The sequence below is a fragment of the Delphinus delphis genome, chromosome 8 (genome assembly GCF_949987515.2).
Source record: "Delphinus delphis chromosome 8, mDelDel1.2, whole genome shotgun sequence".
Classification (NCBI taxonomy): domain Eukaryota; kingdom Metazoa; phylum Chordata; class Mammalia; order Artiodactyla; family Delphinidae; genus Delphinus; species Delphinus delphis.
Window position 1 is genome coordinate 23,561,513 of NC_082690.1, and position 22,592 is coordinate 23,584,104.

The window sequence follows — 22,592 nt, forward strand, 5'->3', positions numbered from 1 at the left end:
GAAAGACAAGCAAGTGGAGAGTGAATTTGGCAAGAGCATTTCCATATTAGGGGAAAAGAGTCCGTATTAGAGAATAATGGGGAAAGAGTAGTTAGGGAGGAGAGAGACAAGTTAACAGGTACCTTGAAGTGACTGTTGGTTCACTGAAAAAAGACAGTCTCATTAAAGCAAGCGTTTAAAGTAAAGTGTTTTAGATGTTGAATATAGCAAGAATAAATAGGAGAAAGAGATTTAAAGATAGCAGAAAACAAATTGACTTTAAATCTCTAGGAGGCCATCTAGCCCCAATCCTTCAGGGCTTCCCCCTGTTATACCCTAGTCTCTGGCAGCTGGAGAGGGCAAATATATGTTCCCTTGCTTGTTATGCATGAGGCGCCATTTTGATTTTTTTTCCCTTGTTCCCCATAGGATATGCTTTTCTTTCTTAACCAAAAAGGACCCCTCACAAAAGGCATCTTCAGACAGTCGGCCAATGTGAAATCCTGCAGAGAGCTGAAAGAGAAACTGAATTCTGGAGCTGAAGTACAACTAGACTGTGAATCTATTTTCGTGATAGCATCTGTCTTAAAGGTAGGGAAAGTTCTCCCTTCATCCGCCCCACAGCATAGCTCTGGAGAAAGACAACTGGTTTCTCTCACTATAACATTATCCCGATCTGCAAAGGACCATAATAGAATTAGAATCTTAAAAAGTGTTAAATAACACTTCACAATGTCACATGGGCATTTAAAAGCCACTGCTAATGATATGGTATGTCAGATAGGCTTTTTAAAATTTTTTCATCCCACAGCACTCTCCTCATCTTCACATCTGCCAATCCCATGCAAAAAAATTAAATAAAAATTTAAAATAATCATAACACACAGCATGTTTACCAAAGTAAACATCCTGATGACTTTCTCACAATCTCACTATCTTCCTAATAAAGGCGAAATTTTCAAAAGTAAACTTTTATTAAACTTTGGAACAGAGTTTACCAGAGTAAACAAACATTTGCCTAACAACTGAAACAAAAAATTGCTCACTGAGACCACTGAAAATTCCATTCATTTATACAGTCTCCCCCTAATGCCTTTTAAAAGTAAAGTTGGAGTAGGAATGACTCCAACATCCAGTCCTTCTTTTATGAAATCCTTACCACATTTGGCATTCTTAAAGATTCTCACCCTTCATCCCATGTGTGTCCGGTATTTCACAGTAAGCTTCTTTGCTTCAAATATTTTTGCCACATAACTCATTGGCCACAGGTCAACTTTACCATAAAAAATAAAATAACTGGTTGACAGTTTGTTTTGACATACACAATATAAAAATCATGACAGATGATGATGATTGGTCCCAAGAGTTGGTTTCATATTTTGAAACACACTACATTGGAGGTGAAGGAGGCCAAGGGCCTTGAAGGCATAGCATGAACGCACATTTCCCCTAGAACTTAGGAACATTTTTCAATGGACAAATGACAGTATGCCAAAAACATACAATGGTGTGGAAGGCTTTCACAAGCACTCAGGCACAAATATGCATCCTAGTACGTAGTATTTGAAACCTGGTGCCTCTCTTAATGAAGGAAGAAATTTTAGCAAAAAAAGAAAAAGTGTGATGCTGAACAAGAGACAAATCAACAAGCAAAAAAAATGTATAAAATACTATGAACGAAAGACTTGGAAGACAAGTGCTTAAGTACAACCCACAAAATAATGTCAGTTAATTGCGCAGTATTGCCATGAATCTACACACATTTTAAATGCGTTCAGATATTTTGCATTTCACAATAAAGTCTTTAATTTTGTTATTCTCGTGTTTCATTATATCCTTTTTAATGTTCCTCATTTATTTTTTTGTTATTTTACCTTTTATGGTAGAATTGCCTTACAGCCAATTCATTATTTGGTAGAAGTTTTTGCAGCAAAAATGCTTGTGGCAGATAAGCTTACTTATGGCAAAAAAAACCCTAGAACCCACCCCTGTGGTTACTTAACTCACATCCACAGTTGAGTTAGACTTCTAAAATGTTTTCCTCCTCACATTCTTGAAAATGCCTCACATTTTTGGAAAACCTAGAGTCAAAACCAGCTTTTAGCAGAGGTTTTGGCCTCAGCAATAGCTTCTGCAGACCAGCATCAGGCTCCCATCTCCCAGCAGGGTTGGAATGCACCAGAGCTAGGGGTGGAGACAGTGCCCCAGCCTGCATCCCAGGGCCTGGAGCATAAAAACCAAATTAAGGAAAACATGGTGAAGAAGACTCTTCCATATCCCTACTGCTGGTCAGTTGCTTACAGAATCATACTTCATGACTTAATGAACAATCAGATGTCTCTTGGTAAAAGAGCCATGTCTGCTCTTAAACAATCCCTGCCATGGACTTTCACAATAAAGTATCACTCAAAAGAACTGGAGAATTGGAGCTAGGGTCATCTAATTTATTTTACACAGGATTTGTGATTACCCTTCAATCCTGGAGTATAATAAAAGTATGTATGGTGTGCTTAGCCACATACATGCAGATATATGCATGATGAATTTTTTTTTCATATAATTAGGCTTTCTCCCATCTCTTAATTTAAGAAGTTAAAGCCTATGTTTTAGAAAATTTTCCTTACTATGCTATTCATCACAGCACTATGCTTCTTAAAACTTTGTACTAAATTGTAGAGGCTATTACAAAGAAGTATGGTTCTAGAAGAGTTAAACTGTATTTCAGATTGAAGAAATTGTACTTATAGAGGAATAAACAAAAGACAGAAAGTAATCCAAATGATTGAAAAGTCTGGTTAGATGGGTTTCAACTAATTAAAGTTTCATAATCATATAACTGTGTTTTACTCTCATTTCTTCCAAGTGGTTGCAGGAAAGGGAAACTTTTTGCCGAAAGTTTTTGAGCTTTTGTTTTGTTTTGTTTCTTGTTTTTAAGACTATTTGGAAGTGATACTTAAGTTTTCCTTTAAATGTTTTGCTTACACTGGTTTTGTTTAAATATAAGCTTAACCTTCAAACTATAATTGGAAGAAAATTGCTTGAGATACTGTAATTTTGATCCATCAGACCTTTGAGGAAAAGTTCATTTTTAATCCTAGGAATCTCGTCTCAAATTAATATGGGCATTCTGCTGATGGCTTGGGTTCTGGTTTTGGAGGGGAGGAGGCTTTCCGTTGAGTGCTAAGAGTTGGTGATTGTAATTCAGAACCAGCTCTCACATCCTTTCTCAGACCGATGGTGGTTGTTATTTCACAACTTGTTATTCCAGCTGTGGAGAGTTCATTGAGATGTTACAAGTTATTATCTTTCAAGTGTAAGTTTTAAGATTTAATGATGTTTTTCTTCAAAACAGATCATAAGTATTTTTTCCACTTAGATTTAAAAAGAGAGGCATTGTCACTGCCCCAATTTGAAATAACAGATTTTGGCTCTTCTGACTCTGACTTTTAAAGTAGGTGCAGCAACTAAAATTAGTCTGAAATTGTGAAAATTCGGTAGCTTTACCCAAAAGAAAGAGGTAACTTTTGTGATGACACATCTGAATCACAAGTATCCAGGTACATTTCTGCTGAAAAATATAATAGAACAGAGAAAGACTTTGTATCAGTCATCTTCCTACTTGTTAACTACTCTAAAACAAATGTATAATAATAGGTAACATGACTACAAAGAGGTTTATAAAAATTATTTTAGAATCTCAGTTATAGTTAGTTGACCTTCCCTTGTCCTTCACTAATATTTGACCATATGACAAATAGCAACACTTCAGTAATGACCTCGACTATGTCTGGGACTGTGCTTGGCATTAAGGTGTATGATGTAGAAGGTGAGGGTCTGATCCTGCCCTGAAGGAGCTAATAAGCTAGCGGGGGACATGCTCACCTAATTAGCTAACTGCAACACTTAGGTATCACAGCTTCCATCTTAGTAATAAAAACATGACATATAAGCAACAAGTTGTGCATTGCTGTTTTAAAGCACATAGATGAAGTTGCTGATTCGATTTTCCAGCAAGGATTAAAATTATTCAATTGCAGACTTTCACCTATCTCCATGTTGTAGGCAGGAACTTTCAAGAGGATAGTCAACCATGGGTACAGTGCTTAGATATGAAATTGAGTTTTGTCTGCCTGAAGTTTACTAAGGTGGAGATCAGACTTTGCAAGCTTGGCTTGTTAGAACCATGCCAAAAGCAGCAGAGAGAGTTGGCCTAGATCAGAAAGGAACATAGGACGAGGACCAAAATTAGTTCATTTTTAAGCTTTTTATTAACATATGTCAAACAACAAACTCCATTGATTATATTCTACTTGTGTCATAGTCTGGTTTCACCACACCTAGCCCTGCCAGTGGCCTCAAAATAAAAGGCTCTCAAAGGCCAGACAGGATAATGTACCAGGGACATTTTTTTTTTTTTTTTTTTTTTTTTTTTTTTTTGCGGTACACGGGCCTCTCACTGTTGTGGCCTCTCCTGTTGCGGAGCACAGGCTCCAGACGCGCAGGCTCAGCGGCCATGGCTCACGGACCCAGCCGCCCCGTGGCATATGGGATCCTCCCGGACCCGGGCACGAACCCGTGTCCCCTGCATTGGCAGGCGGACTCCCAACCACAGCGCCACCAGGGAAGGGAAGCCCCCAGGGACATATTATTTAATGTGCATTAGGCATGGGGTGCTGTCCTAGGCTCCCAGAGCCCAGTCATAGCCTGGAGTGCTTTCTCCCCATGATACATGAGAGCCCTTCTATGGGGAATATAAGGAGAAATTCTAAGTACCTCTGGATGGAATTATTCACCAATGCCACTGGAATATAAAGTTCTAAAATAACAGGGACTTGGTTTTATTTACTACTCTATCCCTAGCACCTTAAACAATGCCTGGAATATATGAATAAATATGTATAGAATGATTGGATGACTGATTACCACATTATGAATCTCACAAATATCTTCATGCATTTCTTTTAACTAGTGAAATAAAAAGGATTTAGGATGGTTTGCCAGACCCTGCTGTGTTATACTAATTTGCTAAAATGTACACACACAGGAGGTTTCATCCCAAACGGGTTGTCCATTATCTTTACCACTATAGTCCAGAATCCAATTTCCCTCTGGTTTTTGTTAGAAAAATATCAAAGCATGCATTTCTATGTGTGCACATCATTGAAGGGCTAGCACAGAGCTCTGTGTATTCCAAAGAAGGGACACCTTAACTGTACTTTCCAATAACGTGTCTTCTTTGTAATATCTCTCATATATAATTAGCATGAGAATAACAATTTAAAATATTTATTTTTCCCTCTATATAAGGATTTTCTACGAAATATTCCAGGAAGTACTTTTTCGTCAGATCTCTATGATCATTGGGTCTGTGTAATGGATCAAGGAAATGATGAAGAGAAAATAAATGCAGTTCAAAGGTAATTATTCTAATTTGGTCATTTCTCAAAAATACTTTTTAAAAAACTTATATTTTATAAGTTTGTCTATTAATGTAATATGACTATCAAAGTCAAATCCATGAGGACCAGTTTAAAAATAGATTTATGCTAGCTACTGTCATTTTTATTGTTTTTTTCCCCTAACCTTATTAACGTGGAATACTCTACCATTGTACACCTTCTGTATATCTGAATCTGATAGGAGCTGAAACCCATTAGACCAATAGCTAACACAGTAGACCCAATCTACAATTTATGATCTTAGTTTTGGTAAATATTTAACTAACCAGACAATTCCTTATATACTTCACTTAGCAACTGAATTCACATAGAGAAAATTCCTTCCCCTCAAGGAACTAAGTCTAGTCGAATAGATAGAATAGATGAAACAAAGAATAACAGTGTAGTATAATCAGTGAAAGAGATATATGGAGAAGTGTATGTGGGAATACTACAGAGAGAAAAGTGTATTGTCTGTATTCATGCAAAGAATGCATTGTCTGTACTCATGCAAAGGTAAGTTGCTGGCAGGACTCACCATCCTGATTCCTGAATATTTCCTGCATTATAAGAAAAGCAATACTTCCAGCTCTCTGAAAACCCAAGAATCCCAATATCATTTATTTGCCTATGCTTGTTTAGTACAGGTTTTTCTTGAGCAGCTTTCAAATACAAATTATTATCTACACACTGCTATTGATAGACACCTTTTATCAGTAGAAGAAAATAGTATAACTGTTGTAGACACCAGAATCAAAGCCATGTAACAAAATTCTATCTCTGCATCCATTAAGGTTTGGTGGAAACCATTCAGAGGTAGTGAACATCAGATTTTGTATTTTGTTGCTCATTGTCTAAAACTTTATATTCTACAAACTGTTAAATGGGTGATTTTTTTTTTAAAGAGGGTAGACTTATGGCTTTCATACAAATACAGAATTAACACATGTGAAAGATTTTATTTAAAACATTAATTAATGAGAGAACTAGTAAGATATTACTGCTAGTTCAAAGGAGATTTCAAACTATCAATACCACAACTTACATAGTTAACTCAGAAATGCTGAAATGAATTTACAGGTAGATGCAAAACTGACTTTTACTACTGGGGCACGGGGGTGTATGTACAAATAAACCATTTATCTCTCCACCAGACAGAATTTTCCAGTCTATGGACAAGTGTTAAGTGCACTGCTGTCAGTAATCTACAGTTTACAGAGTTGTAAAATAACTCAAAGGTTTAGGGCCCCCATAGAATCAGATACCCTAGAGCAGGGGTCCCCAACCCCTGGGCCATGGACCAGTACCAGTCTGCGGCCTGTGAGGAACCAGGCCGCACAGCAGGAGGTAAGTGCGCGGCGGGTAAGCGAGCGAAGCTTCTTCTGCTTCTCCGCATAGCACCCCATCGCTCACATTACCGGCTGAACCATCCCCCCAACCCCACTGTCCATGAAAAAATTGTTGTCCATGAAACCGGTCCCCGGTGCCAAAAAGGTTGGGGACCACTGCCCTAGAGTATGGTAGACAGTGCCTCACTTTGCATTGAATACATTCAGTAATCTTTTGGTCCATTTAAGTATCTTTCATAACTTGTCCCTACAAAACTGTACTCATTGTCAGTCCATAGTGCCGAAAAAACACCTCTCTGCTGTTTATGCAACAGGAGTCAGATTACCCAGTGTAACCCCAGGTTACAGATTCTTGCTGGAAAAAAGCAACAAGCATGACTATCAACATATGTTTTCTGTATGGTAGTAAAAATCATTTTTAGTGAATGTTCATTTAAAATTCCTTATCAATTACAAAATAGGAACAGTAGGAAAAATACTATCGTAAGCTTGACTTATGTGTGAAAGTAACACCAGTGAGATAAAGAGATGTGGGACAAAACTGATCTCGGAAGCTGTGGGAGCAGAGCATAAGCATAAGCTCTCAGAATGGACCCGGGAGTCTTCGTAGCTGAAGTTTGGGTTTTTACCAAGAGACAGAATCCTTGTGTTGCCACTTGGAAGTAAAGGAGCATATTAAGTATAACTGTTTAATTTCATCAGAAAGTTTTTTGGGGTATTGGTTGAGAATATTCTGGAATGTTACAGGATTTGCATAAGACACATTGTACCAGTTTCAGGTAAATATTTCAGGCAGCATTTTTTTATGAACCATTTTTCTGCATTCTTTCACATTTTCATTGGATTGTGAAGGCAGTGTACAAAATAAATAAATAAATCTCCAGTGCTCACTTTCTCTCCTATGTACAGGCAGTCCTCACTTTGCATGTACCATGTTAACACACTTTCCTGTACATCTCAATTGTGACAAGCAAGGGCTGCCTGGCTATACAAGTTTTCTATGAAATGTTTGCTTAAAGAGTGCATTTTTCTGTCTTTAGGCTATTAGACCAGCTTCCAAGAGCCAATGTTATTCTCCTAAGGTATCTTTTTGGGGTATTATACAACATTGAGCAACATTCCTCATCCAATCAGATGACTGCATTTAATTTAGCAGTGTGCATCGCTCCAAGCATTCTTTGGCCTCCTACTTCCTCCAGTCCAGAACTAGAAAACGAATTTACAAAAAAGGTAATGAAGTTTTTCATTTTTATGCTGTGAGGGACCAAGTCCCCATTTTGAACCTAACATTCAGGGTATTAATTCTGAAAGATATTTTCTTAAATAACTTCAGTACATACCCTTATAAATTTGAGTTCATTGAGTGTTTTATCCTATCCTGGTAGACTGTAGAAAGGTGATTTCTTGAGCAAAAAAGTGATAGCAGTTGGATTACTTCCCTTTTTCCTTTCAGGAGGAAAACCAACTATGACTGACTGACTTAAACCATAGAGTGATAAGAAAGCAGTTGATATGATTTTAAAAAGAAATAAGGACTTTGGAATTTGACAGGTCAGGGTTGGATTCTCAGCCCTACCACTTGCCAGATGTACAATCTTGGGCAAAATTAGTTACATTGATCCACAGTTTCCTCATCTAAAACATGGAGGTGTTGATAATATCGACATAGTTCATACAGTAGTTACTTGAAATCACACTGGTGTAGGGCCTGGTGGTTAGTACAGGGGTGGGGGTATCGGTTCCCCTTGCTCCCAACATTCTGCCTGCTCCTTTGCCTCAGCTGTTGGGGCAAGAAAACTATGTAAAGGTTCCGGTATATCCCATGGAGGCACAAAGCTCCCTAGTAAAATCTTACCTCTTCCCCCAAGCACCTCCAGTTAGGGAGCCTAAGGGAAGAGACTAGTCAGGCAAAATGCAAGTTTTCTCTCCAGCTGTCTCTCTCCTTCACAATAAATCCACAGAGGATACCTACCTACTTCCCACGCTTATGACACCTGCCTTTTACATAAGGAATGCATTTTATAAATGTTCATCTAATGATGCTTCATGAATTTTAATGAGAAGGTTTATTTCTTCACCCCAAATGCCCTATAGAGAATACTTAAAATTACTCTAATTTTAAAGACAGAACTATTGGCATAAAAATGTTAGCATTAAGCCAAGGCCACACATAATAACAAATAATAACTTTAGTCCACTGATTAAAGTTAATTTCTATGCTCAAACTACTCTTGAAAGTATTATAGTTTGTTAGAGGAAACTGTATTGTATACTTTTAAAGCAGACATGAATTTTTCTCAGGATTCTTTTGCATCTTTTGTTAGAATCAGGATTCATATATGAAATGTGATTTATAGACATGCTATATGAGAAGTAGCAGTTCATTTTTGTCCCTTTTTTGTACAGGTTTCTCTTCTTATACAATTTCTGATTGAAAATTGCTGTCGGATATTTGGAGAAGAAATCACTTCCCTCTTGGGAGAGGTTTCAGTGAGATGTGATACTAGAGAGAATGCCTCAGGTATTGTGAATAATTGGATTGTTTTTTGTGGGAAACAAACACACATCTGTGAAGATCAGCTGGGACAGTGGTTATCCTGGAGCCCACAGCAGCTCAGGTGAAGGGGCCTCTCACCTGGGTTAGTGGGCCTAGGACTTCTGCTCCTTCCTTAGAAGGCCTGCTAATAGGTCAGAGTATGTTAACACTGTGGTTAAGAAATGTATAACACAAGGTTCCAAACTCCAAGAAGTTGTTAGTGGCAGCATTATATGGTATGGTGTTTTTAACCTTTCTTTAAATAAAACTTTACAAGGAACCCCAATATGAAAAACACAGTTGCTGTGGTTGAAACTGGAGTAGAAGGCCCAGAGGCAGTAGAGGCAGCCCTGGTTTTTTTGCTCCTCACCTTCCTCCTAGAGGTCCCTGAGACTTCTCAGAATTCTAGTGCACTGCAAAAACACTTTAAAAACAACTAGCATCATGGGGCAAGCCAGGGTGTGTTAGGGGTAAAGACATTCAACGTTCCAGATTATGAATTCCTGTACCACCAATTATTAGTTATGTTACCTTTGGCCAATTATTCTATGCCACTGAAAATCATTATCTTCGTTTATAAATATGGATAAACCATAATATCTAACTGCGATGGTTGTATTAAAGATTAAATAAAGGATAGTAAAAAATCTTTGTGAAATAGAGTTGTTAGGTTTAGTAAATGGTATCTCTGAGACTAGAGTTAATTATGTATATCCAGCAGCTAATCCATTTAAAAGACAAGAGTCTTATTCAGAACCTGGGTATATCTGGCATTAATTCCTTTATATTTTTAACTGTTTCTTGGTATCTCCTCATTGCTTTGAGGAAATCTTACTTAAGGAAAGCCCATTTCTTCAGGAACTGAGGTAAATCTATTATACCCCAACAGTTTATTTTTAATTCTGCACTTACTACTGGGAAGACTGTGAAAGATCCTTTCTTTCTTTAGAGTAGGAATTTGAACAATCTGCATGAAAACAGAATTAAGCTAAACATCATCACAGTTGGGTAAGTAAAAACAATAATCATGATTCGCTTTTTCAACAGATATCTCTTGCTTCCAACTGAATGACTCCTCCTATGACAGCTTGGAGAATGAGCTGAATGAGGATGTTGATGCCCCGTGTAGTGACTTGGTAAAGAAACTTGGTCAGGGTAGCAGAAGCATGGACTCCGTGTTAACCCTCAGTGACTATGACCTCGACCAGCCTGAGGTAGAAGGTCTTTTAACCCTGAGCGACTTTGACTTAGACCATTCTAAAGATGAAGACATTCAAATGGAGCAGCCTCTTGAATCCAAGCCAGTGAACATTGCAGTGTACACAAAGGAACCCCTGCAGGATCATGCCAGGGGCCCCTCTGGCATGAGCACGCCCAGCCACCTGTCCACAACTGCAGCAAATGCTCCAAAAAGCTTGAGGCGACACCGGCGCTGCTCAGAGCCCAGCTACGACTATCTAGATTCAAAGCTTTCCTATCTCAGGGAGTTTTATCAGAAAAAGCTACGCAAGTCCAGCTGTGATGCAGTTCTCTCAAAAAAAGATGAGAGCCATCTGAATCAGAATCAACCCCTCCAGGAAGAGGGTAAGACATGTTTTAAAAAGAGTTTAGTCATAGGCACTGATATCAAGAAAAATGCCACTAATAAAAATGTTAAGAAGAAAAGCTTGTCTGATAATGAAGGAAATCATGTAAAACTTTTTCCTAAATCCAAGCCAGTAGCTATTTCCATGGCATCTTATAGTCACATGTCCTCATGTGATCATCCCAGGAACCAGACCTTTGATACAGATACATCTGGATACTCCCCACCACACACAACAGATGCCCTCAAGAGTTCAAGGAGGCACCGGCGATGCTCAGAGCCCAACATTGATGACCAACACTGCAAACTGACCTATCTCAGGGGGATTCATTCAAAGAAACAACATAAAGCCAGCTATGAAGCCAGTCTCTTGCATGGAGAGGAAGATTATCTCAAGCGGCACAAGTCTTTGCAAATGGAGGGGCAAAAGCTTATTAATCAGAGTTTGGTCATGGGGATTGAGGTGGGCAAGACTAGTGCCACAAACCAAAACACTGAGAAGGTTTTACCCCCAAGATTAAACATTTGCTCAAGGACTAGCTATTCCAGCTTGTCCTCCCCAGGCACTTCTCCATCTGGCTCATCAGTGAGCTCCCAAGACAGTGTTTTTTCTCAGATTTCTGAACACTCCGTGTTTACACCCACTGAAACTTCCTCTCCAATAGATTGCACTTTTCAGGCTCAAAGAAAGCAGGAAGAGCTTTCTTCTGACTTTAGCAGTTCCAGCCTCATTTCTGGAATTCCTGGTCCCTCATCAGGGCAGGCCAGCGGCCACCTGGCTTATACAAAAAAGGACAGTGTAGAGTGGCATTCACAAATGCATTCTGTAACTCTTCACCCCAGCACATGGTTGAGAAATGGAGTAGCCAGTTTGAAAAACTGGTCCCTCAAAAAGAAGGCAAGGGCACCCAGACCAGAGGAAAATAAAATAGGTTCTCTAAAAGGACACGCAGAGCCTCCTCCACAGGCTTCTGGTGTTCCAGAAGCCAACGCACTGCATGAGAGACAAAAAGACATGCCCCAAGGGGTGGCTGAAGGACTTGGAGCTGTGCAAACAGCCCGCTGGTATAGTTCTTACCCCAGCCAGGACTCAGAGAAACACTGTAGCTCTCCAGTCAGCCTAGTGGAAGACAGACTCGGGCTTTGTATGAAGTCACCCGAGGAAGGAGAGATTAGTGGGCGGTGTTCTCCTGGTACTCTGCCTCACGGAAGATCCTCACCCAGCTCTTTGACTGTGGATCATGTGTGCAGCCCAGACTCAGGGCCTACAGTGGTTTGTGACGTTGAGGACAGACATTTGACCAAAGACATTTAACCACAATAAGAATCTGATGTCTACAAGAACAGAAACTGGGCTAATCATGATATAAAGATAATTATTATGACCTCTTTGTGTAAAATACCTGGGATGGGTAGCATAAGGATAATCATTGCTAATACTTAGGACAACAAAAGAATTCTCTTTATTGAGACTATTTGGCAAAAAGTTTAGACAAAACTTTTGTCACCTAAGTGTTTGGGAGGCTTTTCCTTATTAGAGCATGGTTTGATCCTGTCATGCGTTTTAAGAGCTACAAGCAGAGGGCTAGAGAAAGCATCTTCTGTAGAGGAAACATGCCATGTATGATGAAATTAGTAACCTGAGAAAGCCAGGAAGTCAAAAGTGAAGAATAGAAACTGTAGAGAGAGAGGGAAGGGTGCAGAGAAACCATCCACATTCCATGGAATGTGTTTAATAAGTAGGCAAGAAAAATGCCACTAATCAAAGCTACAGAAGGAAAACATGTTCAATAATAAAGGAAATTATTTGAAACTTTTCCCCAAATCTGAACCAGTGGCCATTTCTGTGACATCTTATAGTCAGTCACATGCCCTCACAACATCATTTCAGGTATTAGCCCATTGATGCAACTAGAGAGGAAGAAAACTACAGTGATTCAAAAGCCATGAGTACCATGATATAATAGTTTTTGTTTGTTTTGTTTCTTTGGTTGTGTTGGTTGTGCTTTTCCATTAGTGTTTCATTGCTCTGCAGAGGTTCCAGGACACAGAACTGTGAGGAGAAAGAAGGAGATGGTTGCTCATTTCAATGTCCTTGCAAGGTGCCTGAGCTAGAAACATTCTCCAGAAATGCATTTTTCCTGTTACAAGGTGACCTTCTGACTGTGTTTGCTGTCTTAGTGTGGAGGAGAAAACTGCCACAGCAGTCCTTTCTCTATTACACGATTGCTATTGCCAACATGTGATCAAAGCATGGCTCCTCTTTGTTGAAATGTTTTTCTGCTCCTTGCCTCTTAGATTAGTCAGCCAGAAAAAATCACTGGTAAATCATCCCTTTTCTGATTGTCACTTGGCAGTTGAGAACAGTTTTGAGGTTGGCGGGTTATAAAGAGTCACAGAATAGAGGAGCCATAAGAGTGGCTGTCAGGCCTCTTTTCAGACAGTCATCGGCTTTGGATTTTCTTACCTCCAGAAGTTTTTACATATTCTTTGTTCCAAATGATTCATGGTTTATACCCCATTGGTTCATTTCATATCCATGGACATTTCTCCTCTCTTGCCTTAAAGTTTATACCAGTACCTCTCCTGGATTATTTCCATGGATTATTTGGCCTTGCCAGCCAGTGTGAAGGGGTAGAATCAGAAATAGATGTGCATCTTCCTTCATTTTAAATACTTATAAGAAGTTGCTTAGAGCCCATTTGGTTTCTTTAGTTCAGTTTCAGATGGACCTTCCTCCCACAGATTTGCTTAATTCCAAATTATTTTTCTCAGCCACCCAGAAACTTTCATGTCAAAATGTTCTTTCACTGTTGTCCTAAAGGTTGCATTTTGCAGTTATAGAAAAAAAAAAAATAATGTTTTCTGTAAGATAGAAGAAGTCCTTTCAGTATTAGCTCTAGGTGCTACCTACCTCTAGGGGACATGGCCCTGTTTGTCCTAAGCATTATAATTAACTTTTAGAACTCTCTCCAAAGAGCTCCTTTATGACACTGGCCATCTCAGTCACAGATGTGAAGTAGATTTTACCTTATAACTAACCACTCCTATATTTAGACTCCTAAGTGTCCATAGGCATCTTTTGTGGTATAATATATAAAGGCAACAGGGATTCCCCTCACCCTTAGGGCATACTACTGCAGAACCACAAGATGTGAATGAAGCTCTTATGGCTTGGAGTGTCTTTCTAGAAGAAATTCTTCTCTACTTAACAAAATAATAGTTCTATCCTTTTTGCTTTCATATTGATGGATAGGAAATCATCCACTCAGTTTGAAGCATGGAAGAAAATAGATGCTGAGGTTCTTCAATAACCATTCCTACTCTCTGTGTTCCCTTAGATACTCCTGTAACATTTAATGTGAATAGTTAATATTGCTGTAAAGTATTATATTGTATGATTTGAAGACAGACTACATGTCATTTTATCATACTCTGTCAATCTATAATATATTAGACCAATGCTTTATCTAAAATGCTTTTGAGTTTGTATAATATATCTTGACAAATTTTACTACCATATGTTATGTAATAAATGTGTATTTTTGTACTTGCAGAAACTGCTGCTAAATTTTAAAGTTGTTTGGTTTTAAAGGCACTGATAATGGATATGTATGAAGTCCATTTTGTCTATTAAATAAAACACCATTCTTCAGAGTTAACAGTCCCACCAGAGCAATATTGCCCTTTGTAGACTCGTTTTAGCTAATGAGCCCAATTTCTGCTTAACATTGGAAATTTCATAAAATGTAATTAATGTTGAATTGGAACTTTGAGCTTTTAGTCATAGGCCATGGTCAGTCTCTCTAGAAAAAGAGGTTTTTTTCTTTTATAGTTTTCTAATCTTACTGTTTACCAAACAAGTTATGCTTCATACACAAAGTCTTCATTTTTCTTAGATATTATATTTACACTGCGCTCCTAGAATCAGATACGTATTAAGTCTATATTCTCATATCAGAGAACCATCAACTCAGTTTAATTGACTGTATGAGATTTTCTTGTCTAAATTTGAACCATTCTGACCAGAGTACCCAGTTGACTCGAGACACGTCCAGACATCCCAAGATGTCTGGATCCAAATACTACAAGGCATCAGTACTTATGAAGTCAGGTAAACTTATCAAATATTCTTATTTCCCATGACTGCTGCATCTTTGCCTTCTCAAAGTTCATGGAAGTTCACTCTATATAAGTTTAAGCACCATTTCAAGAAGATTCAAAAAAATATACTACCTTAGTCCAGAAAAAAATGGTTTGCTCTGAGCAAAATATAAAGATGATTTTTGCTTTTAAAGAAGAGGCTTAATCTACTAAAAACATTGGATTCAATAAATTATCTCACTTTGTGTTTTTCTACTTTTCATGGCATGGCATCAAATTGAAAGGATCTAATGTATCCTTGAACCAATGGCATATTTTGTCTTTGAAAATAAGAATATTATGTATCTTAATCCAAATTATGGTAGTAAGTGTTTAACTGATCTTTTCCTACCTGGCCATGTTTTAATGACTTGAGAGGAAGTCTTTGCAAACTGTTTATTTCAATACAAAGAAAAAAATGAATAATAAAGCTGGGTAAAATGTTAACTTCTTTAATATCTAGTCTGGTTACAAGGATATCTCATAAGCTAAGTTTCCTGCTGAAAGGAAGAGTACTCTTGAGTTCTGTGCTTTCTACCCCAAGTATGAGTCTACTCTGTTCTAAGCCACCTGTGAGTATAAATCCTTCATTTGTATTATTTTTAAAAAGGGGAACTAAGTAAACTTTAGTTCTGTATAATGTCAGATATGTGGTAGAATTGGCAGAAGGCTCTGAGGTGTAATTTGGAAAATTTTGTTTCCAAGTCCCAAAGAAATATGCACAGGGTGGTAATAGATGTATATTGTTTCTTAATTTGTACAATGTGTGTTCTCATTGTGCAATGTCAGAGGGCATGTGCATCTGTAGATAGTTCAGAGTGTTTTTCTAACCTATTTAATTTCTTAAGGCAAAGTAAATATGTTTTCAGGAGTTTGATTTTATATGACAATAGAAGATGCAGGTTTGGGAGACATTAAGATTTAAATGCTAGTTGTTTTCACTCATCTAGGTTTAATTTTTAGATTACAGTAACTTGGAATTAAATTTAGAACTTCTTACAGCCTCTTGATCTGCTATGAGGAGTGAATAAATTAGCTAAAAACCTGTACTTGTGAGGTAGGCCCATTACTCTGGACCAGTAAAATGGTTGCTGTAAAGAAATACTCTGTCTCTACCAGGTCATAGGGACTGATGGTTACTGCCTAAAATTTTCAGAAGAAAAAAGACATTTTACATCTTTGCCCCAAGAATGAGATGACTGAGAAGCAGAGAATCATCAAAATACATGAACACAGAGAAGCTTACTGCTTGAAGCTTACAGCAAATGGACAGAGGGGGAGGAAAGCTATAGATGAGCTAATTCACTGAGTCACAAAGAGTTCAAGGAAAATTAAGAAAAGGGAAAGAGTATGGCTAGGGAGAGATAGAGATATTACAAGTGATATGTACGCTAGTCAGGCAGTTTAATTTTTATTGCCAGGTACTATTCTAGACCCCAGGATAAAGGTAAAAAAAGATAGATTGTTCCTGTCCTCAGGGACCTTAAAGAACTAAGGGAAAATTTAGGCTGTGTAGAAGGGGAGCAGTAACATTGGGCACTCACTGTTGCCTGCATGCACTGGCAACCAGAGCATTATTAGTTTTATTTCATTTAGTGCTCACAATAGCCCTATGTTCTAGGTACATTCAGCTAGAAGCTCATTCTGACCACAGGCTCTCTTTTTTCACCTTCATCTTAAAATAGGGATGATGATAATACCTCTTCCATAATAAAGCAGATACAAGTTATGTATGAGGACCAATACAAACTTTGCTAAGTTACTGTGTCTCAGCTAGATATCTCTAAGAGAATCATTCAGTATCAGAAATAATTCAGAAACCTATGATAAATGTAAAAATAGTTGGGCTGAAAGGTGGTCCAAACAAAATTGTATAGACTTGTGTCTCCCTGCTCCTTCTCTCTAAGTATATCTATATATCCTGGAAACAATGCAAAGGACAACCAAAGGAGAACCCTAAAAGATGGGGGAATTGGTTCAGAACCCTAGGACTGGAAAAAACCACAGTAACAGAGCATCTTACATCCCCTCAGCCAACAGAAGAAGGAGAGCCAGGCCCGGCGTTTTCCAACCTAGCAAACGAAGGCAGCAGAGATATGTACATTCCTTTCCCAGATCAGAGGGAGTCCTTCTGACACCATTGGGTAAGCCAGGCACCACCAGCAAAAGGGAGAGTTGAGCCACACTAAATGGCCAGGCCTGAGACTTCCCTCCCCCACTGGGAGATACTGGAACGGCCAGCAATAACAGAAAGGATTCAGTCACAACAAGCAGTTCAGCCTGGGAAGCATCTTTGCCCCAGCAGGCATAAGACTCCCCCCCACCCAACCACCCAAAGACACTAGGATGGCCAGAAGCCATGGAAGGGAGGGATTCTATACCACAAAAAGCACTCAGCCTGGGGTGTCTCAGGGCAAAGAACAAATAGGCTTCTCTGGCTGAGAACAGATCAAAGTAGCACCACAAAGGTTCTGAAAAACTATCAATGGACCTACAATGCCTGGTAGGCCAGGGCCTATGTGCTAAAGCTAAACAAGGTGACTGCCTACTAAAATAAAAGATTTAAATAGGGCCCAGAGTCTCCTAGCATAATAGACAAAATGTCCGGGATACAATTTGAAATCACCTGTCATACCAAGAACCAGGAAAATCACAACTTCAATGAGAAAAGACAACTGACACCAATATCAAGATGATTTAAAAGCAGCCATCTTAAAAATGTGTCAATGGGCAAATAAATACAAATTATCTTGAAACAAATGAAAAAAAAAAAAGAAAGAAAATCCTACCAAAGAAATAGAAGTTGTACAAAAGGGCCAAATGAAAATTGTAGAACTGAAAAATACAATAACATATTTTTAAAACTCAGTAACAGAGTGGAGATGACAGAGGATAGAATCAGTGGACTTGAGGACAGATAGAATTTACACAATCTGAACAACAGAGAAAATAGACTAAAATAAATAAATAAGAATGAACAGAGCCTCAGAGACCTGTGGAACAGTAACAAAAGATCCAACATTTGTATCATCAGAGTTTCAGAAGGAGAGAGGGTAGGGCTGAAACAGTATTCAGAGAAATGATATCTAAAAGCTTCCCAAATTTGATAAAATATACAAACCTACACATTCAAGAAGCTGAGTGAAACCCAAACTGGATAAATGCAAAGAAAGACACATCACAATTAAATGTTTGAAGACTAATGATGAAAAAAGTGCTGAAAGCAGTAAAAAACACCTTACCTATAGGGGAACACCAAATTAAATTATCATCTGAAACTATGGAGGCCAGGAGAAAGTGGCACATTTTGCAAGTGCTGAAAGAAAAGAACTGTCAACCCAGAATCCCATATACAGTGAAACTGTCCTTTGTAAATGAAGGAGAAAGAAAGACCTTCTCAGATGAAGGAAAACTTTAAAGAATTTGTCACTAACAGACAGACTCTTAAAGACTGGCCAAAGGAATTTCTTTAAACAGAAAGTAAATGCTAGAGTAAGGGAATTTGGAGCATCAGGAAGAAAGGACAATGGAAGGGAGAAATAATAGTATATAATGGTTGACTCTTCACATGAGTTTTAGAAGTCATATTTGATGCTTGAAACTAAAATTATAACACCATTTGATACTCAAGACAATGATATTTAAAAGTGGAAAAAATAAAGGGACCTAATAGAAATGAGGTCTCCATACTTCACTAGAAGGGGTAAAAGGTTGATAACAGTAGAATGTAATATGCTATATATGTATATTGTAATAATTAGGGCAACTACAGAAACTATATATTTGGAGAACATTTCTTTCCAAAACACCATAAGTAAATCAGGATGGAATCCTTAAAAAAATGTTTAAGCCACAGAATAGAGAAAGAATAGAGACAGAAGAACAAAAAGTAGAGGAAAAAATAGAAAACAGACAATAAAATGGCACGCTTAAGCTCCAACATATATTACCTTAAATATAAATGATCTGCCTGTATCAATCAAGAGGCAAAGATTGACAGAGTGGATTAAAAAAACAAACAAAAAGAACCTTACCTAACTACATCCTATCTACAGGAAACTCACTTCAAATTCAATGACATAGATAAGTTGAAAGTAAAAGAATGAAAAAGATATACCATGCAATCATTAATCAAAAGAAAGGAGGAGTGGCTATATTAAAATTGGATAAGGTAAACTTCAGATCAAGGAATATAACCAGAGACAGAAAGAGATATCACATAACAATAAAAGCCTCAATCCATCAAGAAGATATAACAATCCTAAATTTTTATGAACAAACAACAAATCATCAAAATATGTAAAGCAAATAATGACATAACTGAAAGGAGAGATAAAACCACAATTACAGTTGAAGATTTCAACACTCCTCTCTCAACAATTGATAGAACAACTAGACAGAAAACCAGCAAGTATATAGACCTCACCAGCACCATGAACCAAAAGGTTATAATAGGCATTTATAGAACACTTCACCCAACAACAAAATACACATTCTCTTCAATTGACCATGGAACATAAACCAAAACAGACCATATCCTGGGCCACAAAACAAACATCAACATTTTTTAAAAGTCAAAATCATGCAGAATGTTTTCTGACCACAATGCAATCTAACTAGAAATCAATAACAGAAAGATAACAGGAAAATATTCAAACACATGGAAACCAAACAACATACTGCTAAATAATCCATTGGTCAAAGAGGAAGTTTCAAAGGAAATTTTTTTAGATGATAGAAGTAAATGAAAATACAACATATCAAAATATGTGGTATACTGCTAAAGCAATGTCAAGAGGAAAATTCATAATACTAAGTGCTTACACTAAAAAAGAGGAAAGGAGAGGAGTCAAGGTGGTGGAATAGGAAGACACGGAATTCATCACTCCTCATGGATACAGAAGGAATTCACCTATGGATGGAACAATTCCCACAGAGCACCTGCTGACCATTAGTGGAAGACTCTGGACACCTAAAAAAATGAAAGAATGAAAAAAAAAAAAAAAGAATCAGAAAAGGGACCAGCAACCCCAGCAGGAAGCTGAAGGTGAGTGGAGGTCCCCAGACTCAGAAAAACTCACTCACAGTGGGAAAATCAGCTGGGACAGAAAAGGACCTTAATGAGGATCAAATGAGAATGCAGTACACGGTCTGTGGAAGGCAAGACAAAGTTAAGAACTGCAGGCAGGGTCTACACTGCAGCTCTGCACCTTCCCGAATTGAGTTGCCAGTTGTGAAAAGGAGCTGGGCACTGGAAAGTAGGCTTTGGAGCACGGACCCAGGGAAGGGACAACTGTTGGCTGTGAAAATACAGACTGAAGGGACAGGAGTAAGAAGCCCCACAACTGGGAAAGTCTTCAGAAAAAGCCTGAGATACCATAAAATAAGAATAAGACATCAGTGTTGAGTGGCACGCAAGGGGCAGAGCCATTATAACCCCTTTTCCCAACCACCTGCTTCTTCAGCCTCCACAGGCACTGGGAGGAGCTCCCACCTGAGCAAGCCCACTCCCCCGCTCTGATCAGGGCCTCCTCTGCCCATGTGGGCTCTGGGGACCTGAGTACCACCCATCCCAAAGCCTCCTTGGGAATCAGCCCTGGGCACCCCTGCCTGGGACAAGAATCTGCCGATGCTGCTGGGGGCTGCATTCTAAAGCATGGGGCTGGGGGAAAGGATCCAGGGAGAGGAACACTGTGGGCTGTGTGGATACAGCAGAGGAGATGGGAATGAGGTGGCACATGGCCGGGAATGCCTGTAGAGGAAGCTTAGTCTGCCTAGAAAGGGAGTCACTATTGTTGAGAGGTGCATGAGGGGCAGGGCCGCCACCACTCCCATTCACCAGAGCCACAGTCTGTTCCAACTACCTACTGGACCCACTACCTCAGGCAAACTGCAGACACTCCAATTGTGGCTGCAGTACTCAGGCCCCGGCATGAGTGAGTAAGTGTGCCCCAAGCAGCCTCTGCTTTTGCTCCCTCCCACCTGGGCAAGGAAAAGAGCCTGAGGGCAGCACACATGCAGAGGTAGGGTAAAAACCAAAGCTGAGCCCCAGAGGTGGTGCGCCTAAGGAAGAAGAACAGAAATCTTTCCATGCAGCTGCACAAGCTGTGGATTAAATCCCTGAGATCAGCTGGACAAATCCTGCATCTCTGGAATTCCTGAATAGACAGCAAGTGTTTCAACATTTGAAACCAGTCTAGCCTTTGCAGCACTGGACTCTGGGGACAAGTGCATGTGGGAATCGGGCCAGGTCAGAGTCTGTGCTGGCTCCACAGTGCCCACAGCAGGTCCAGAGAACTACCTAGAGGTATTGGGGGCTTCCTGGGGAGGCGGGATTGGCTCTGGCTCACTGTGGGAGCAAGGACACTGACAGAGGAGGCCCCAGGAAAATATTCTTCTTACTATTATTCTTATTTTGTTTGTTTTATGTTGCTCAGTTGTTGGCATTGTTACTTTTATTATTTTTTTGCCTTTTATTTTTGGTATTTATTCTTTTTAATCTTTTTCCAATATATGAATTTTTTTATTTCTCTATTTTTAATTTACTTTTTTTCTTTGTGGTTTATTTCCTTGTGTTTCTTCTTCCTTATCTATTTTTTATTTTATTTTTCTTCTTTACATTGTTTTTATGTGTATATTTTATGTTTTCTTCACTTTTTATGTTGTCTGTTTGCTTTCTGTTTTGCTTTATTTTTCATTCTTTGTTTTTGTTAGTTTAGCCCTTATTGACTGTTCTCATATTAATATTCTTTTGTTTGTTGGTCTGTTCCCTTGTTTTTTAAATTTTCTTACATTTTTTTTTTATTTTTTCTCTTTTTTTCTGAGTGTGTGTGTGTGTGTGTTTGTGTGCTGTGTTGTTGTTGCTGCTGTTTGTTTGATGCTGTTTTTGCTCTTTGTCTTGGGTTTTGTTCATCTGTTTGTTTTCTTTTCATTTTTTTTTTCTTTCCTTTTCTCTCAGGTCACACTGTGTGGCTTGTGGGCTCTTGGTTCCCCAGCCAGAGGTCAGGCCTGGGCCTCTGGGGTGGGAGCATAGGCTCCAGGATGCGAGACCACCAGAGAATTCCCAGGTCAGGGAATATTAATCAGTGTATGTCCTCCTAAAAGTATCCATATCAACACCAAGACCAAGCCCCACAGGACTGCCTGCAGGCTCCAGTGCTAGACACCTCACTCCAAACAACCAGCAAGACAGGAACACAGCCCGACCCATCAGTAGGCAGGCTGCCTAAAGTTGTACTAAGCTCACAGACACCCTAAGACACACCACCTGATGAGGACCTGGACTTCAGAGGGAAAAGACTCACTCCATCCACCATAACGCAGGCACCAGGCCTTCCCACCAAGAAACCTGCACAAGCCCCTGGACCAACCTCACTCACCAGGGGGCAGACAACAGAAGCAAGAGGAACTAAGACCCTGCAACCTGCAGAAAGAAGAACATAAAAACAGTAGGTTAGACAAAATGAGATGACAGAGAAGTATGTTGCAGATGAAGGAAGAACATAAAATCCCACAAGACCATATAAATGAAGAGGAAATAGGGAAATAGGCAATCTACCTGA

The 22,592-nt window shown here is 38.9% G+C and overlaps 1 protein-coding gene across 1 annotated transcript in view; it reads left to right on the plus strand.

The window, feature by feature from the left end:
* Positions 1-13,836, plus strand: part of ARHGAP20 (Rho GTPase activating protein 20) — a 146,294-nt gene extending 132,458 nt beyond the window's left edge. The window contains exons 11-15 of the mRNA XM_060017181.1: positions 409-570; positions 5,287-5,396; positions 7,807-7,996; positions 9,173-9,287; positions 10,350-13,836. Of these exons, the coding sequence (XP_059873164.1) occupies positions 409-570; positions 5,287-5,396; positions 7,807-7,996; positions 9,173-9,287; positions 10,350-12,202 (2,430 nt within the window). The 3' untranslated portion in view covers positions 12,203-13,836. The remainder of the gene's footprint in view (positions 1-408; positions 571-5,286; positions 5,397-7,806; positions 7,997-9,172; positions 9,288-10,349) is intronic.
* The last annotated feature ends 8,756 nt before the right edge of the window (positions 13,837-22,592 follow it).